The sequence below is a fragment of the Coenobita brevimanus genome, chromosome 57, assembly GCF_032717465.1.
Source record: "Coenobita brevimanus isolate Jiangsu-jjx chromosome 57, ASM3271746v2, whole genome shotgun sequence".
Lineage (NCBI taxonomy): Eukaryota > Metazoa > Arthropoda > Malacostraca > Decapoda > Coenobitidae > Coenobita > Coenobita brevimanus.
In genome coordinates, this window is record NC_137010.1 from 6,088,013 (window position 1) to 6,108,916 (window position 20,904).

General features: G+C 41.5%; 1 protein-coding gene across 1 annotated transcript in view; it reads left to right on the plus strand.

Moving 5' to 3' along the window:
• LOC145402259 (protein zyg-11 homolog B-like) overlaps positions 1 to 20,904 on the plus strand; it is a 47,112-nt gene that overhangs the window by 826 nt on the left and 25,382 nt on the right. The window contains exons 2-4 of the mRNA XM_080274385.1: positions 5,914 to 6,045; positions 14,042 to 14,900; positions 19,476 to 19,616. Coding sequence (XP_080130511.1) covers positions 5,927 to 6,045; positions 14,042 to 14,900; positions 19,476 to 19,616 — 1,119 coding nt within the window. The 5' untranslated portion in view covers positions 5,914 to 5,926. The remainder of the gene's footprint in view (positions 1 to 5,913; positions 6,046 to 14,041; positions 14,901 to 19,475; positions 19,617 to 20,904) is intronic.

A 20,904-nucleotide genomic window follows, 5' to 3' on the forward strand; every position in this document is an offset into this window, starting at 1 on the left:
TTGAACTGCCTTGCTCTTTGTATAATTGTAGGGGCTATGCTTGTTTGAGAACCTCCCTCCTGATAATTTTTAACTGCTTCCTCCCATGCGTATCTACCCTCAGAAAATACATAAATCATGACTTTTTGTTTTGATGCTAAAGACTGTTTCCATGGTGTTTATTAGAGTCAGCACACTGTGATCTGAAAACTTCATGAACTGCATTATGTTCCTCGTAAAATTTCTCCACAAAAGCCCAGCTATTTTAAGTGCAGCCATTGCAGACACTACCCATTTTTTTTTTTTTATTAAATTCAAATCTGTACTGGCACAGACTCGTCATGACGTACAGTAACCTCTCCACTGTCCGATGTAATACAGCCTAAGGCATGTCCGGAAAGTGGGTCCATCCGGATAGTGAGCCCCTGCCTCCTGGACTGGTACTTATGGACTCGAATCCAGCCTAACTTTGAAAGCCACCTAAATAACTCCCCCACCGGACATGCATAGCACCTATTTAAGACCCTATTCACTCTAATAATGGACATAAAGCATGAAATAAATGAAAAGGAACCAAAGAATGAGGAATTGGTACTTACAGCACGTCTGTGGCCGCCGCCTCTAAGGCTCTGGCAGTGGTGAATATGCTCTTGAAGCACGTACAGTAATCCAGTGTTGTGCTTCACTTAATTCATTGCAGTGTGAGTTATAATTGTTTAACACTGCACATTCTGTTCTTAATTGTGCCATGCCAGTTTCAGCTGCCACTTTGCACTCTAAATTCTAATTTCTTAACACTGTAAATTCGCATGTGGCGTGGTGGTGAGGTATTGCAGTGTATCTGTATTCACAAAAATGAGCACGTGTGGCATCCATTGTGATGAACATCCACTCATGACGGTGGTAAGGCGGTAATTGGTGAGAGGGGAGGAAGGAAGGGGTGAAGGGGCCGTGGTAAACACAGCTGTTCAGCGCCGCACGCCAATTTCAAGTTATGGGTGGGAAACAATTCAGATTTTGGGGGGATTTATTTCATTGTTTAGCCATTTTTGGGTTCCGAAGGCCCGGGCCCACAATGTCCGGTAAGTGGGGAGTCCGGATAGTGGGCATCCGGATAGTATAGGGACTACTGTATTTACGTCCTTGTTGCACGATTGCTTAGGGGGAGGCGGTGGCGAAATTGGTAGAGAGGTGGCCTGCAGTCCTAGTGGATGCAAGTTCAAATTCCCACTGGGGCAGGAAATTGTTTAAGGATTTGAATTTCATACAGCAGACTTTACTGATCTGCCAGAAGACCCGCCAACATGTCATACAAAATACCTCCGCCAAGGGATCTTTGTATACACCATGTGTTAGGAGTGTAATGCTGTGTGGTAGTGAGACTTTGGTAATGAAGAAAGAGGCTATTCACATGCTCTAACGGACAGATATGACAATGATTAGGTGGACGTGCAGTGTGTACCTGAGTGTGAGACCTGCGGGGGGCTAGGTTTACAGTGGAAGAGTTGGGGGGTAGGATGGGACTGGAGTGTATTGGTGTTGTGATGAGGAGAGGTAGGTTGAGATGATTTGGGCATGTGGAAAGGACGGAGGATAATAATTAGGTGCAGAAAGTGAGAAGTGTTAATGGTAGGGGTAGGGTTGCGAGAGGTAGACCGAAAAAGACCTCGGACAAGGTCATTGAGTGCGATCTCAGGTATAAGGAACTGAATAGGGAGGCTGCCAGAGATCGAGCAGCATGGATAGCCACCATTAGGTGACCAAGGCCGACACATGTAAGCATCTAGGAGCCTTGAATAATGAACAAACGAACACCAATACACCAGTCCTTTATCAAGCACCCCTAGCCTGTATTCAAAATGGACGGTGAGTGTTAGCACCGAAGTGGTGACGTGTGGAGGTGTATGGTATGTAGGAGGACTGCTGGACTTGGGAGCAGGCTGTGAAGCCTATGCCGAGAGTCGCACATTAAAAAAATTAAATAAATAAATAAGTAAAAAAAATTTACTTATACAGTACAGGCATACCCCAAGATGCGATACCCCCAGGTGCAATACCCCGGCATAGCGATGGTGGTAGAAATACCACCCTCCCCCGCCAAACGTTGGCCAAGCCCCGGTATAACGATTTTTTTTTTTTTTTTTTTTGATAGTGTATGTTAGACTTAAATTTTGTTTTTAGGTTGATTTATAAACTGTTTTTAGACTTAGATTAATGTGTGTTACTCGTAGGTGGAGTAAAAATTGTCATTTTGGGCTACAGTTTACAAAGTTTGATTTTTTTTCCAGATTTATTTTTGATGATTTTCAGATTTTATTTTTAGGTTTAGATGAGTTATAAACTGCTTTTAGGCTTAGTTTAGCTTCTTTCAAAGCTATCTGGGGGTTTAGGTTAGCAAGAAAGTTGTTTTTGGACTCATTTGGGTGGGTTTAGGATTTGGTTGAAGGGGAAACCCAAAACTCAAAAATGCATCCCTGTACTGCACATGTTAAATCTGCCCTGAGATACGATACCCCGCCTAGCGATAGGTTTTTACTTAACCAATTGCATCGTTAAACTGGGGTATGCCTGTATGCTGGTACAGTAATCAATAAGAATTTAGGACCTTTTTCTGTTCTAGGTATTTTTCTCATTATATGTTCATTTTTCAAACAATTACAATCGCTACAACAATAAATTTGTTATACTGTACCGGTATGATCGTTTGTTGTATGATTTTCAAAAACTCATTCCAGTAGTAAAATGAGGACATGCTATATCATGTGGCTCAAAGTGAACACTGACATTGGCTATGGCTGAGCATGATATTGCATGACCCTTATTTGTGATCATTCATTGGTTTGTGTACCACATCCCTACTGATGCTTCAGTCTGATTGGTTAGCATGCACTGTACTTCCAAGCCTGCCAGCTGTGGCTGCTTCCTGCCTGCCCTTCTCGTCCCATCTCCAGGTCAGGGTCATATTAAAGGATAAGGCCCTACAGTTCTATCTATCTATTGCCAGACGCCTCAATCCCGTTTGGGGTGGCCACAAACAAATCGCCTCCAAGTCGCCCTGTCCCCCTCCATTTCACTGCCCTGCTCCCAACTCACACCCCCCTCTCTCATATACCTCTCCACCCCATGCCTCCATCTCATCCTCGGCCTCCCCCTCCCTCTTCCCCCCTCCACCTCACTCACATACACTCTCTTCATCAGTCTTTCACCCTCCATCCTCTCCACATGGCCAAACCACCTCAGTGTGTTCCTCATAACGCTTCCTATCACATTCACATCCACACCACAATGCTCCTTTATATCCTCATTCGTCAGCCTGTCTCTCCATGTGACTCCCTAGGCTCCTCTTAAATAACTCATTTCCACTGCTCTCACTCTTGACTTGTATCCTTCCAACAACATCCAAGCTTCACTTCCATACGTTAGAGTTGGTATCACAATACTGTCATGTAGTAACGTCTTCACTTCCATGCTCACTTCCCTGTTTCTTATCACTGCTTTCAAAGAACCAGCAACCTTTCTTCCCTGCTGTACCCTTTCATGCACTTCACTCTCCAAACCTCCATCTTTACTCATCACACTACCCAAGTACTTAAACGTACTCACATTTTCCAATTCCTCACCATCCAACCTCGCTGTACATTCACTGACTCCACCTCTCTCAAAGACCATCACTTTACTCTTCCCTACATTCACCTTTAGATTCCGTTTCTTACACACTCTCCCAAACTCATCCACCAAGCCTTGCAACTCCCCTTCGTCTTCACTCAACAGCACAGTATCATCTGCAAACAACAGTACAGGGAGTTTCCAAACACTATCCTCTCTCACCAGGGCCACTCCAACATCCACTACCCTACCTTGTACCTCTTTTATTACCCCATCCATGTACAGATTGAACAACCATGGAGACATGACACATCCCTGTTTCAACCCAACTTTCAAAGAAAATTCAATTAGTTCACCATCCACACGCACTGCAGCCTTCGCACCATCGTACATACTCTTCACAGCATTCAACAACTTCCCATCTACTCCATATATTCTTAATACTTTCCACAATCCTTGTCTATCCACCCTGTCATATGTTTTCTCCAAATTCATGAAAGCCGCATACAACTTCTTTCCCTTCTCTAGAAACTTTTCCATTAAAGATCTAAGAATGAATATCTGATCTACACAACCTCTTCCCTTCCTAAAGCCTCCCTATTCTTCTCAAACTAATTTCTCTGTTCTTTCTCTAACTGTCAATAAGTATCCTACCATACACTTTTCCTATTATACTAAGAAGACAAATGCCCCTGTGATTACCACACACTTCTTTTTCCCCTTTTCCTTTGTACAAGGGAATAATTATACCTGACTTCCAATCCTCCGGGACTCTTCCTTCCTCCCAGGCCAATCTGCACATCTTCCACATCCATTCTACTACTATCTCTCCCCCATGCTTCAGCATTTCACCACACACTCCATCAATTCCTGGGGCTTTCCCCAATTTAACTTTCTTCATTGCTTCCACAACTTCTATCCTACTGATTTCTTCCTGTCTTCTCACCTCCCTCCTTCTCCCAGCCATTCCCCAGTCACTTATACTCGCATTACTTCCATCCTCTATGTTCAACAATTCCTTAAAGTGTTCTCTCCATCTGCTCACTTTTTCTCCCTTCTTCACTAGTAATCTACCATTTTTATCTTTCACTCCCCTGCTAACTTCACTTCCACCCTGTCTTACTCTTTTCACCTCTTTCCAGAACATTTTCTTACAGTCCCTCCACTTTACACTCAAATTCCTTCCAAATTCCTCATCCACTCTCTTCTTACTCTCTCTTACTAATCTTTTCACCTCTCTCTTTCTTTCTACATATAACTCTCTCATCCGCTTCTCAGCTTCTTCCACACCCCTATTTCTCTTCCATTCATTGTATGCTTTCTTCTTTTGTGCCACAGCCTGTCTCACCTCTTCAGTCCACCACGCTGTTCCTTGCACCCCCCTCCGTCTTCTCTTCCTTCCACACACCACATCACATGCTGCACATATTTCTTCTGTAAATATCCTACCCACACCTTCCATGTCTCCCATCTGCATTTATATTGGAAGAATTTAGTATATCAGTAGAGGTGTAAACTTCAAAAAAAGGAATTTTCAAAATTCCATGGTCGCCTAAAAGCACTGATCATCGTTTTTTTGTTGGTCTTTGTGATTTGTATTAATTTGACCTCAATGTCTGTCATATGTGCTGGATGAATTGCCATTACTACTAGCTGAGCATCTAATTTATCTAGAATATCTGTTGTCAGACGCTGTAATCCCATAAGGGGTGGCCACAAACAAATCGCCTCCATGTCACGCTGTTCCCCGCCATTTCACTGCCCTGCTCCCAGCCCACACCCCTCTCTCTCATATACCTCTCCACTTCATCGCTTCGTCTCATCCTTGGCCTTTCCTCCCCTCTCCCCCCCTCCACCTCACTCGCATGCATTCTCCTCACCAGTCTCTCGCTCTCCATCCTCTCCACATGGCCAAACCACCTCAGTTTGTTTCTCCTGACGCTTCCTATTGCATCCACATCCACACCACAACGCCCATTCACTAACTCATATGTCAATCTGTGTCTCCATGTGATTCCACATGCTCCTTTCATTTATCTCATTTCCACTGCTGTCACTCATGACGTGTGTCCCTCCAACAAGGTCCAAGCTTCTCTTCCATATGTTAGAGTTGGTATCACAACACTGTCATGCAAAAACTTTTTCACTTCCATGCTCACTTCCCTGTTTCTTATCACTGCTTTCAAAGAACCAGCAACCTTTCTTCCTTGTTGTACTCTTTCAAGCACTTCACACAGTAAACTAACATCCTTACTTAAACACATTCACATTTTCCATTTCCTCATGTAATGATTGGTTAAAAAAAAAAAAAATCTGATCTTCCAACAGTGACTATGACAGGATGGTAGAAAGTCCCGGGAGTCTTCAGGAGCTGGTAGTAGAATATATTGCCAGCAACGTGAAGGATGTCTGCATCTCACATCCTACCCTCCCCGACCAGCCTCACAGACTCTGTTTCAGGTACAGTAACTTATTTTGCCACCTGCCCCCCATCATTTTCTTTTTTTTTTTTCCCAGCCTCACTGCAGCATTGGAATATGAACTTTATATGATGAATAATAGATGGCAGGCCAGTACCACCCTCAGAAGTTATAATGTATTTGGTTAAAAGTCTTTTATTAGCTGTAAAGTCATTACTCTTAAGCATAGAGCTCAGCCGTAAGTACAATAATTGCTCACATAACACGTGGTACATTAACACAGTGTTCACCCAAAAGTAGGATCAGTATTTTTATGGGTTCCTCTTGTTTTGGATTCCCCCCCCCCCCAAATCCCTGTGTGGGGTAATTTGATGGTGCAGGTGATCAGGAATGCGTGTTCAGAAAGTAAGCTAACCTCCTCTCTATCTGCAAAAGATATATTATGAAAGAGGCAAGGTGTTTTGATCAAGGATGTAGGATGCTATTTTTCCACATGGTGAAGTAGTGCAATCTGTACTGTTATAATCTCATTTGATTAGGTTAGATGAGAGTATGTATTGCCCGAAAGCAGTCATTAATTTAGATGCATTTTTCATTTTGCATGCCAATAAAGAAACTCATTTTATGGTTCCCTGTGACTGTGCAGGAAATATTCATGCACAGCCAAAACCCAGCCTTCATATGGGAAGCACAGCAGTGGGGTTCTTACAAGAAAGCATTCATGTATTATGAATATAATCTTTTCACTAAAGTTCACACAGTAAGAGTTGTGTGTGAAGGTACATAATAATAAAACAGATAGGATCTTGTGATTAAAAATGTTAGTTCAGTGCCAATATGATTACCATCCTCTAATTTGGTAATCTGTCGTTGCTGCAGTGAATTTGTGTTCCTTATCATAAGTTGCTTTCGAACCATTACAAAAAAATTATATATGACTTGATATTTGTTACCTTTTTTAGTATGGCTTTGTTGAAATTTGAGAAATATGATAATCTTTCGTACTGCAGTAGAACTTTGTTAAAAATTTTTCACTTACCATATCAAATTTTAAGTACATATATTCTGTGTTAATTGAGATATAAATGTGTACAGAATCAGTGTCACAGCTTCATTTTTCAGTTTCATCTCAGAGATAGGAAATAAAGAAGAAAATCTATCTACATTTTCCTTATGTATCATGAAAGCAGTGAAAAAGGCAGGGCTGTGGAGTTGGAGTTGGAGTCGTGGACCTGGAAATAATTATGGTGATGCTGGAGTCGTAGTTGGTAAAAAAGTTCTGACTCTGACCACCAGTAAAGAAATTTTTGAACATGATGTAGATGTAATGTGGAGCTATTGCTTTTCGAACCACAGCTCCTTCGGTTTTATTTCTTGTTGCTGCTGCTGTTCTTTTTTTCTTTATTTTCCACATTTTATTTAGGACTTGTTTATTGTTCTCGTGTTCTTTGTTTATATTGAACTTAAACGTAGGTGCTGCCATCTGTCAACAGAATGACAAGAACAGATTGTAAACAGTCACCACGATCTGCAGCTTTCCCACTGAGTGAATGTGTCTGGATAATATCTTGATTCTAGAATTTAGAGGTGAGTTTCTTTGATCCAAAATTACTGGAAACGAAATGGTTATAGTATGAAGTGACATAGAAGCGTCTGCCATTGCCTGTAAGTCAGTGTTGCCATTTTTATGAATTTTGTCTGTTAATGTGGAAAAACCAAATGAAAAACAAACATGGATGTGGAAAGGCAGACATCATTCCACACTAGTGAGGATTTTTTTCCATACTGCTCGTTCACTTTATTTTATAGGAAAAAAGAGGATTTTATCATAGGCTAGTTGAGAGGCATTAATATGTATTGTTTTTCAGACTCTTCACAGTTAAACTAAGTACTGTAATATGTAGTATTTGTCAATAATACTGTCATTTAAAACTAGGAATAATATATCGTGGAATGCAGTCTACCTGCACCCTTCCGGCGATGTCATTACTTCTTACTGAAATATACCTTACCAGTTATTTACAAGAGCTGTCTTTCTATCTATTGCCAGATGCCCTAATCCCATAAGGGGTGGCCACAAACAAATCACCTCCATGTTGCCCTGTCCCTTGCCATTTACCTGCCCTGCTTCCAGCTCACACCCCAAATATTAGCATTCCACACTTACTCTGTAACAGTAAAGACTGTTGTGAATCGTGTACAGTTCATCTGCAAGAAAACTTGGATGTGAGTGAACTTTCCTGTCTCTTGATTGGTTATTAATCTGTCAGGTCTCCATATTGTAATTACAAATCAAAATAGCATGATGGATAAATAGATAGATAGATAGAAGCAGCAAGTCAGGGGATGAGATAGGTAGTGTGTCAGCGAGAATCGAGCAGTGGCAAACGTGCTTACACACTCTAACTCAAGGAATGCTTGATAGGCACACGAGCAGCACCTCGTGACCATACACACACATACACACAGGCATCTAGAAACTTCACATCAGTATATTCCACGTGACATGACCCCTGCTAAAATAGGAATTTAGGGAGCAGAGCACAGGAGGAGGTTAGCCTTAGAATCGACAGGTGGTGGAGAGAAGGAGACAGGTCAAAGAACCGACAGGTAGTGGAGAGTGGAATGAGTAGAGGGGTCCAACTAGACTTACTTAGTATATTAAGTCTCTGTTTAATACTTACGCTGCTCAACTTAGACTGTCTCTGAAGATAATAAATCAAGATCAACTCTCTGTATTCATCTTTAACTCCTCCTGCTCTTCATTTAACTCAAGACTCACCTATTACAAGAATTAAGAGTTACATATATAAAAATATTGGCTACAAAGCTTTAACAAATCAGGATTTCTTAATTATTAACTGTCTTCATCATTTAACCTCCTTACACATAAATCATGATAGGTCTGACATAATTATTTATGCCCTCTCATCCAGTATTCACACTTTATAAAATTTTATGGTAGTTGTACCAGAAATGCATCCTCTGTCATCCTGGTTACTAAACAAGAACATGTGGAATAAAGATATCACAACTTGCGTGGAATTCATGGCAACTCTGCTGTAAGTTGTGAGGTGGGAATTTTGAGCATGTCTCAAATTCTCAGTATGTTTATAGATTTTTGTTCCTTGCTTAAATCTAATAAAATTATAGCAAACTTAACTACTTGCGTATTCAGTTGCAAGGGAGTGAGAAAATGACAGAGTATAAGAGCATAGTGGAAGAAAGATTGGGAAGGTCTGAGTTAAAACAGGTGGAAGGGATGGAAGAAGTATGCCAGATATTCATGGAAGAGATAGGCGCAGCGTGCATGGTGGTTTGTGGAGTGAGGAGGAGGTACAGGGGTGTGCAAGGGACAGCGTGGTGGAATGATGAGGTGAAACGAGCTGTGGAACAAAAGAAGGCATATGGTGACTGACTAGCGAGTATAGGTCGGGGAGAAGATGAGAGAGAGAGAGAGAGAGAGAGGGGTATATGTGAGCAGGAGAAGGGAGGTGAAGAGATTGGTGAAGGAGAGTAAGAAGAAGAGTGGATGAAGAGTTTGGGAGGAATGTGAGTGTGAAATGGAGGGAGAGTAAGAAATTGTTTTGGAAGGAGGTAAAGAAAGTACGGCAGTATGAAAGGGGAAATGGTAGGGGAGTGAAAGATGGGAATCATAGACTGTTGGTGGAGAAGAGAGAGAAAATGAGGAGATGGAAGGAGCACTCTGAGGATTTGTTGAATGTAGAGAATGAGAGCTGTGCAAGTATAAGTGGTTGGGGAATGGCTGGGAGAAGAGGAGATGAGAGGAGGGAGGAAGAGATCAGTAGGGCAGAAGTAGTCAAAGCAATGAAGAAGATCAAGATGGGAAAGGCCCCGGGAATTGATGGAATGTGTGGTGAAATGCTGAAGTATGGGGGTGAGATTGTTGTTGAGTGGATATGGAAGTAGTGTGGATTGGCTTGGTAAGAGAGAAGGGTTCCAGAGGGCTGGAAATCAGGTATAATTGTTCCTTTATACAAAGGAGAAGGAGAGAGAGAAGTATGCGGTAACCATAGGGGTATTTGCCTTTTAATTGTGATTGGAAAAATATATGGTAGAATACTTATTGATAGGGTTAGGCATATAACAGGAGCTAGTAGGAGAAGAACAAGGGGGATTTAGGAAGGAAAAGGTGTGTATATCAGGTATTTGTTTTAAGATGTTTAGTGGAGAAGTATCTAGAGAAGGGAAAGAAAGTGTATGGTGCCTTCATGGACATGGAGAAAGCATATGACAGAGTAGATAGACAAGGTATGTGGAAGGTATTAAGAATATATGGAGTGGAGGGGATATTGTTGACTGCTGTGAAGAGTATGTACGAGAGAACTAGGGCTATGGTGCGAGTGGATGGCGAGCTGAGTGATGTATTTGATCTAGAAATGGGACTGAAACAGGGATGTGTGATGTCTCCATGGCTGTTTAACATATTCATGGATGGGGTTGTAAAGGAGGTGCAAGGTAGGGCAGTGGATGTGGGGATGGCTGAAATAAATGAGGGTGAGGTGTGGAAGATTCCAGTGTTGCTGTTTGCTGATGACAGTATTGTTGAGTGAAGATGAATGGGAGTGGCAAGGTTTGGTGAATGAATTTGGGACAGTGTGTAAGAAGAGGAATCTGAAAGTTAATGTAAGCAAGAGTAAAGCATTGGGGTTTGAGAGGATTGAGGTCACAGAATGCACAGTGAGGTTGGATGGTGAGGATATGGAGAATGTGAGTGCATTCAAGTACTTGGGTAGTGTGATGAGTAAGGATGGAAGTTTTGTGGATGAAGTACTTGAAAGGGTACAGCAGGGATGGAAGGTTGTTGGTTCACTGAAAGTTGTGATGAGAAATAAGGAGGTAAATATGGAAGTTAAGAAGTCACTGCATGATAGTATTGTAATCCATACCCTGACATATGGAAACAAGGCATGGGCCTTGCTAGAGGTGAGCAAGCCAAGATTGAGAGCAGTGGAAATGAGTTACCTGAGAGGAGCATGTGGAGTGACATGGAGGGACAGGTTCACGAATGAAGAAGTGAAAGAACGTTGTGGGATGGATGTGGATGTGATTGGGAAAATTAGGAGAAATATGCTGAGGTGGTTTGGACATGTGGAGAGAATGGAAAATGAAAGACTGACTAAGAGGGTGTATGTACTGTAGGTGAAGTGGAGGGAAGGAGAGAGATCGGGGGAGTCCGAGGATGAGGTGGAGGGATGGACTTGAGAGGTATATGAGGGAGGGGGGAGAGAGTTGGGGGGAGGGCAGTCAGATGGTGGGTGACAGAGCGACTTGGAGGTGTTTTGTCTGCAGCCACCCTTTGCGGGATTAGGACGCCGAGCTATAGATACATAGGTAGTATTCAGTTTCAGGCTTGATTGCATTTAAAAAACTATCATTTTGTCATAATATAGCTACAACGATTAAGGTCAAACCTTTAAGGATGCGGGTTTTAAAAGAAGCCTGACGATTCACGTGGTTGTGATGGAATGACATCTTGTGTAAGTCATCATGGCAGATTTATTATAGAGAGTTTCTGAGGAGTCGGAGCTGGATGTTTTGGGTACCGACTCCGCAGCTGTGGAAAAAAGGGAGAGATACAGATAGTAAGGGCAGGAATCCCACTGCCTACCCTTTCAGTCCCATGATTTATCATGTATTTATTCTTATGATCACCAAAGGAATAGATTTAGCTGTAGAATGGAATTTTTGAACTGGTGATTTTCATTAACCCCTTCAATATGAGAGGTCTTTCTGAAGACAAATAAAATTACAGTATTTGAAAGTAGTGAGGATGACTTTATTAACCCTTGCTGAGGCACAACGAAGGTCTGCATGGACCGAGCTGCAAGTCTCAATGTAAGGTTTAATTTACATTGGTTATAAAACAGTGACTTGGGGAAGGTAAACTGCCTTACAAAGAGTCAATCTAGCAAAGGCCAAAAAAGAAAAATGTCACCAGATTCTGGGAATTGGGATCTATCCAAGAAATTTTACAAACGCCTTGGATCTGATGCCCATGCCTGCCCAGAACCCAGTACCAGGTACTGGTAAATCAAGGCAGGTTTTAAATGTGTGGAATGTATGAAGTGGAATGAATTAAGTAAGAGAAGAGACAAGTTCCATGTGAGGAAATTTAGAATAGAGGGAGTAAAATTTGTTGAGTGCTTACAAAGTGTTTTGTTAAGATTGCTAAAGATATGTACAGTATGTGGCATTGTTAAGATTGCTAAAGGTATGTACAGTATGTGGCATTGCAGGGATATTGATTATTAAGGAAGGATCATGGTAGGATATGGAATTAAAGGAGTAGTAAAAAAGAAATGGAAAAATTGTGTTAATGATGTAAGACTCTTGAGCAGAAAGATGTAGAGAACATGTTTAGAGTCAGTGCATTAGAGACTAGCTCCCTTATGCCAAAGAGGGAGAATAAAGGCCTGAATGATGCTTGCAAAGAAGAATGAAAAAAAAAAAAGTAAATGAAGAGTTTAAAACGGTAAACTCAGGGAATAGAAATGTGTTTTTAAAAGAGTTATTATACTGGAGGTATGAATGTGAAAAAAAGGGATGAAAGTGGAAAAATGTTAAATGAAGAAAAATTAGGAAGAAACAGAATAGTGAGTGCGATGTAGTGGTTAATATGATTGGGTTTAGCAGTGTACAGAGAAGGAATGTGGTGCCTGACAATGGGCCAGAGGCAGAAATGAAGAGGGCAGTGAAAAAGTTAAAGAATGGGAAGGGAGCAGGTGGTATGAGGTACTTTTAGCTAAGATAAAATGCAGTGGAAGGAATGCAGTGACCTGTTTGTGGAAATATGCGAGGATTTCAGGATGAGTGGAATGGAAAAAGACTGAGTGTGTTCTTGTGCTAAGGTTCATTTGGCTGAAATGGGTTCACAGTTTAGTTTATACACGTTTGCTGAGTGTTACAGGATGTTGCATGGAAGAATATCAGCAGAAAAAGTAAGACAGCAGGTATAGTATCTGATGAATGATGAACAGCAGTTTCCGGAGAGTCATGAAATCAGTGTATAACTCAGACAGCTTCAGTATGGTAAACAGTGAATAATGCATGTGAGACACAATCAGATTGGAGTAACGCATCCAGGGTACAGTATCTCCATACTGGTATTGGCCATCACACAGCTGATGCTGGGGATGGAGATGTAATGAAGTGCCAAAACCAGCTTATTACTTCCCAACAGTGCTGGCAACTTGTGGAAAAAAGAAATAAATATAAAATGAAACACTGTGGTAGTCTTTTTTTTTTTTTTTTTTTTTTTTTAAATAATGTGGTGAGGGGTGGGGAGGCCAGAGTTTCTAAAAATGATGATTACAGTATGTGGTTAGTTACTAAACTGTCACGCATCAGTATTATTGTGTGCTTAGTTACCAGGCCTTTAGCTGCACATCATTCTTAAAGTAGTAGTTCTGTAGTTGATGATAGTCAGCAACATGGCCTATTTCAGTATAAATAATGCAGTCATTTTTTAAGTATTGTATGTGAAGTAAATTAACCTTTTGTACAGGGAGAATTGGTAGTTGATGCTGCTCATACTACCAGGCATAATTTCATTCATTGGATCTTTGATATATTCTGTAATGTGATGGAGAAACAGTGTTGGCTGTGGCATCTTGGAGGAAAAACACCGATGCAACAAAAAGACTTAGACTTAGGTACAATAGATTTGACTTTTCATTTGCTGTGACTAGGATTTGTAGACAAAACATGAAATATACCTGGGTCTTCTTACTGTATACAGTACTTTTCCTCCATGTATCATACTGGATGAAACTATATTTTTTCTCTGTGTTGGTCTTATTATTCCTCTGGATAAAATCCCTAGGCATTTTTGTCTATTTGACTCTGACAACATACCACTCTCCTTGATGACTGTCCAGCTTAACTTTATACATACTTTTTTGATATATATGTTAATGTGGTTTTGTCTGCTGGCCACACTTTGCCAGTATCTCACTTTACCCCATTTGGCATCTGACTGTGTATTGATGTTTATTTTTATGTTTACTTTTTAGAGATGGCAATGCATTCTTCCACCAGAAGGTTGCGAATCTGCTACTCCTGACCCTGGACAGAAAGGGTCTACTTACTGACCTCAATATGACCCTTTTTGATCCACTGGTGGTGCGTCTGAGTCAAGTCAGCCTTCACAATGCTGACAGTGTTACTTGTAAAGGACTCAGAATGTTGAAAAATCATCAGATTCAGTCAGTGGAAGTGAAAAACTTAACTCAGGTGTCAGTGGATGAGTTAATCAGTTGCTTTGGTGAGTGGACCCTGAACAACATACAAGAGCTTAGTGTGAGTGGTTCTTCATTTGCAACAAACATTCAGAAGGGTAGTTTCTCACCCCGGCTATATGTTGGACTCAGCAAGTTGAAAAATTTGCATGTTCTCAATGTCAGTGGGACAAAGCTGGCCTCCCATGCACTCATGAACATCTGCACAGACTTACAGCAATTGTCTTCACTGGATATCTCAAACTGCAGTGAACTAGAGTCTGTCGAGTGCCTGAAAATACGAAAAAATACCCTTAAATCATTAAACATGTACAATCTTAAAGTGCTCAAGGTGAAAGAGACCCACGATACTCTTCTTGAGTTAAAAGAGCTTGTCCATTTAGATGTTAGTGAGAATAAAAATAATCCGGATCTTCTCGACCGCTTGGTAACATTGTGTTCTATCGTACCATCACTTCTCCGAGACCCAAACTTTGGGCCAAAGTTGCGATCTTTGGATATCTCCGGCCAAGACCAGACCAAGCTTGAGGATCTCCATTTCTTCCTGAAGGGTCACGCCAACATGGAGTTTCTGGGCCTCATGCTGACGTCTCTCTGCCTTGACACCGTCTTCCTGGATGGTTACAAAATCTCCGTAAGTTTCTTGACTAAGTTGTGGTTTGGCTACTATGTAGTTATTACTGTTTGCATTTTTCTTTTTGACAATTTTGAATTTTTGAATGGTAAGTGACCAGCTTTACTGGGCGCATTCTTGGTACTGTAGTTCTTATACGTTTATATTTTTCTATTCCATTCTCTGGATCCCACTCAATTTACTTGTGGTATTTAGTAGTTGGTAAATTAAGTTCAGCTGATTAAATATGACTTTGAGTTTTTTGGAAATAATGCTTACCCGGTAATTTGAGTTTATTGCTTAGATACGGTATGTTGTAAAGTACCTGTATGTTTGCTTTTATCTCATTCTCGTGTATGAAGTTGTAGTGGATGGCTACTTTACTCTGACCTGTCAGTGCTGGCTTTAGTTGTATGTGATTAAATAGAATAGTTACTGTATTTATTATATTTTGTGGGTATTTTTTTTTTGTTTTTACATATCCTCCTTTATGAGGTTCTAGTGGATTACTACTCATATTGTATGTTAGATTAACTCTGACATCAATACCGTCTGTAGTCTAATGTGATTAATTACTGTGCTTTTGATAACTGTAGAGCTTATGTGTTTTTCAAATACTGTATTGTACTGTATGCAGATGAGCTAGCTACATGCCTGTGTTTCCATTATGACATAGGCAGCTTCACTAGAGTTAATCGTTGCCAATATCTCTACTGGCAGAGGTACTAATATTATGAGCATATTGGCATTGCTGTAATCTGATATCTGCCTTATGATGAAGACAGTTGCTTTATTATGTTATTATTGTATGTTCATTTCCATGTATCTGCAACAAAGTTTGGCCCACATGTTATAAAACTAGATGTTTCTGGCTACATTATTAGCTACCACTAGAATTCTTCTTGAAATTATTTTGTAATAGGGTTTTTCATACAGTTGGCAGTTCAGCATCACCTAGGGAATTTAGTAACATAGTGGAGGCAGTTCACCTTCATTAACCCATTGGTATTGCCTGCTGAACTGTTATTACTCTGTCTTGGCTTAAAATTGCCATCCCTTTTGTCTTGAGTGCTGAGTTGTATTGTTAGATTAACACTAGAATACAAAGCTTCACACAAAGAAGTGCTATGAAAAGGATGTAGAATTGCAACATTATTTTTCTCTACCACTGAGCTACCATATGTAAATTAAGCTACAAAGGACGAAAATTTAGGCCAGGCTAGAATAAAAACAGTATATTAGGTTTATAGTTAGCTATGCCCATAGTTCAGTTTTTTTTTTTTTTTTTTTTTTTTTTTTTTTTTTTTTTTCCACATTATGTTTAGCCATTTACATTTTTTTTTTCCCTTAGATTGATACATAGAGTAACTTCTCAAGCTATTTTCTCAGCTATAAAATCCCTGAGTACGTAGTGGAAGTCATAAATTGTGCACACAATCAAAATTTTCAGATGTCCTACTGTATTCTGTAATGCAGAAAACTCTAAAACTGACCGTTTTCTCTCAGTTGACTGCCTATGTGTAAAAATGGCCAAGGGGACCAGTGAACTGGATGGTTAGCATTGCTGTCTATAGACTTATCAACTCAATAATACCAAGATCAGAATCCGTAACTTGGTTGTCCATCCATTCTATTTTGGTTGTAGGTAAAATGATTAATTACCTGAGGTAACACCTAGTGAAGGTAACTGCGGTAACTTGGATGATATAGTGGCCTTATAGCCCAGGAAAGTGGTTTAATAACCTGCCACAGGCTCAGAAGCCTAATTTATGGATATGTGCACACTGATTAAGTTCCTTATGGTGCCAGTATTTGTTCCCATCTTTACCCGTATTAATTTCTTTTATTTCAAGACCATCCATTCCTTCACATCTCTCTCTCCCTTTTTACTGCTGTACTTTCATCACACTTTGCTCAGTTGTACTTTCACACTTTGCTCAGTTGTCTATCTATAGCCCGATGCCCTAATCCCGCAAAGAGTGGCCGCAGACAAAACGCCTCCAAGTTGCTCTGTCACCCACCATTTGACTACCCTCCCCCCAACTCACTCCCCCCTCCCTCATAAACCTCTCAACTCCATCCCTCCACCTCATCCTCGGTCTACCTCTCCCTCTCCCTCCCTCCACCTCACCTACATATAACCTTTTAGTCAGTCTTTCATTCTCAGTTGTACTTTCTATATATATATATCTATCTATCTATTGCCAGATGCCTCAATCCCGTTTGGGGTGGCCACAAACAAATCGCCTCCAAGTCGCCCTGTCCCCCGCCATTTCACTGCCCTGCTCCCAACTCACACCCCCCTCTCTCATATACCTCTCCACCCCATCCCTCCATCTCATCCTCGGCCTCCCCCTCCCTCTTCCCCCCTCCACCTCACTCACATACACTCTCTTAGTCAGTCTTTCATTCTCCATTCTCTTCATATATATATATATATATATATATACACGCATATATATATATATATATATATATATATATATATATATATATATATATATCTATCTATCTATCTATCCATCTATCTATCATCTATCTATCTATCTATATAAATATATACTGTATGTATATACACATACATATGTGAGCCTGAGAAGGGAGGTTAAGAGATTGGTGAAGGAGAGTAAGAAGAAGAGTGGATGAAGAGTTTGGGAGGAATCTGAGTGTGAAATGGAGGGAGAGTAAGAAATTGTTTTGGAAGGAAGTAAAGAAAGTAAGCCAGTGTGAAAGGGAAAATAGTAGGGGAGTGAAAGATAGGCATAATAGATTGTTAGTGGAGAAGAGAGAGAAATTGAGGAGATGGAAAGAGCACTCTGAGGATTTGTTGAATGTAGAGAATGAGAGCTGTGCAAGTGTAAGTGGTTGGGGAATGGCTGGGAGAAGAGGAGATGAGAGGAGGGAGGAAGAGATCAGTGGGGCAGAAGTAGTGGAAGTGATGAAGAAGATTAAGTTGGGAAAGGCCCCAGGAATTGATGGAGTGTGTGGTGAAATGCTTAGATATGGGGGTGAGATTGTTGTTGAGTGGATATGGAAGTTGTGTAGATTGGCTTGGGAAGAGGGAAGGGTTCCAGAGGACTGGAAATCAGGTCTAATTGTTCCTTTATACAAAGGAAAAGGGGAGAGAGAAGTATGTGGTAACCATAGGGGTATTTGCCTTCTTAGTGTGACTGGTAAAATATATGATAGAATACTCATTGTTAGGGTTAGGCATATGACAGAGGAGCTAGTTGGAGAAGAACAAGAGGGATTTAGGAAGGAAAAAGGGTGTGTAGATCAGATATTTGTTCTGAGATGTTTAGTGGAGAAGTATCTAGAGAAGGGAAGGAAAGTGTATGCTGCCTTCATGGACTTGGAGAAAGCTTATGACAGAGTAGATAGGCAAGGTATGTGGAAGGTATTAAGAATATATGGAGAGGAGGGGAAATTGTTGAGTGCTGTGAAGAGTATGTACGAGGGAGCTAGGGCTACGGTGCGAGTGGATGGTGAGCTGAGTGAGTTCTTTGATCTCAGTGTGGGACTGAAACAGGGTTGTGTGATGTCTCCATGGCTGTTTAATATATACATGGATGGGGTTGTAAAGGAGGTGCAAGGTAGGGCAGTGGATGTGGGGGTAACTCTAATGAATGAGGGTTAGATTTGGAAGATTCCAGTGTTGCTGTTTGCTGATGACAGTATTGTTGAGTGAAGATGAATGGGAGTGGCAAGGTTTGGTGAATGAATTTGGGACAGTGTGTAGGAGGAGGAATCTGAAAGTTAATGTAAACAAAAGTAAAGGTATGGTGTTTGAGAGGAATGAAGTCACAGAGTGTGCAGTGAGGTTGGATGGTAAGGATATGGAGAATGTGAGTGCATTCAAGTACTTGGGTAGTGTGTTGAGTAAAGATGGAACTTTGGGGGATGAAGTGCGTGAAAGGGTACAGCAGGGAAGGAAGGTTTTTGGTACACTGAAAGCAGTGATGAGAAATAGGGAGGTGAGTATGGAAGTTAAGAAGTCACTGCATGATAGTATTGTGATCCCTACCCTGACGTACGGAAGCGAAGCGTGGACCTTTGCAAGAGGGGAACAAGTCAAGAGTGAGAGCAGTGGAAATGAGTTACTTGAGAGGAGCATGTGGAGTGACATGGAGGGACAGGTTGACGAATGAAGAAGTGATGGAACGTTGTGGGGTGGATGTGGATGTGGTTGAGAAGTTTAGGAGAAATACACTGAGGTGGTTTGGACATGTGAAGAGAATGAAGAATGAAAGACTGACTAAGAGGGTGTATGTAGGTGAGGTGGAGGGAGGGAGAGGGAGAGGTAGACCGAGGATGAGGTGAAGGGATGGAGTTGAGAGGTATATGAGGGAGGGGGAGGTGAGTTGAGGTGAGGGTAGTCAAATGGTGGGTGACAGAGCGACTTGGAGGCGTTTTGTCTGCGGCCACCCTTTGCAGGATTAGGGCGTCGGGCTATAGATAGATAGATAGATAAATTTGTCTGCCAGCACCAAGAATAGACCATTGAGTCATTATCATAATGAAGGATTAATGGTGACTGTTTTACTCCTCTCTAGTATTAACTCTTCCCTTTATTGTGAGATGTCTACTTCACTGCAGGTAACGGGTGTAGCACGAGCTGATCAACTGGTAGAGGCACTGCGAAGGTATCCCACCAGGAAGGAGTATGTTCCTAAGATTCTTTATAAGATATTTATGCTCACCACACACTTTGAGACTCCCAGGCCAGATGTCATTAAGGTTGGTGACTGCATATGTAAGTGGTATTTCAGCGGTCCACACCATAGAGGCCACACTGTAACTTTAATACATTGTGATGACATCTACAGTGCTCGTCAGAAGTATGGAGCGCCCTGCGTCCCTCCTGAGAAACAAACCTTTCAACATTGAAAAAACATATAAATAATGCATTTTATTTACCTTTAGTGCTTCGTAGGGTAGCCTTTACGTTTCTTCACGGACCTGAGACGTCTTGGAAGTGAAAGGGCGAGGCTCCTGAGGTGTTGGAGGGGTATTTTGTCCCAGGAGTCACGAATGGCGGCTTCCAGCTTAGGCAGAGAGCTCACATCCTTCCCTTGGAGACTCTTCTTTACGAGGTACCAGAGGTTTTCAATCGGGTTGAGGTCTGGGCTATTTCCTGGCCAGTCTGTCATGAATGATACCTCGCAGTCACGAAGCCAATTGGTGACCGATTTGGCCTTGTGAGCAGATGCACCGTCCTGCTGAAACACTCGTGCACCTGTTAGCTTGAAGGAGTCTGGTAAATGATCACACAGAAGCTCCAGGTAAACATCCTGATTCACTCTGAGGTTCTTGGGAAGTACAACAAGCTTCCCCAAACCCTTCCCTGAAAAACAACCCCATACCATGAGTGAATCAGGATGTTTAACTGTGCTTTCTACATACCGTGGGTCAAGTGGGTCACTACCTTTGTGTGCTCCTCTGTTACAGGTAACACTAAACGTTGCCTCATCAGACCACAACACTGACAACCATTGCTCCTCACCCCAATTTAGATATTTATTAGCAAAGGCAAGCCTACGAATTCTCTGGCTGCTAGAGAGAAGAGGCTTTTTCACAGGCCTGTGACTTGTGTAACCAAGCTCATGCACCCTACGAGACACTGTTCTCACTGACACCTCACCAAACACTTCTGGGTTGCTCTCCTTAATTTTCCTTGCACTCACACAAGGATTAAACTCCACTGCACGTTTTAAAACATTAACAGACCTTGGGGAAGTTTTCCTAGGCCTACCAGACCTCGGTTTCTTTGTGGGAACTTCACCACTGTTTTCCTCCCGAAACCGCGCACACCAACGACGCACTGTCGATCGTGCCACACCAACCAATTCACTAATTTCCTTTGTCTGGTGGCCTGCCTCCTTTAGAGCAATGATCTGGGATATGATTTCACTCGATAGTTCACGGGTAGGTGCCATAACAAAGTTTTGAAGGCCAAAACACTGCGGGACACTCGGTAAAAAATGGCGCAATTTGAGAGGGACACTCGGCGGAGTTCCTCTCTCTC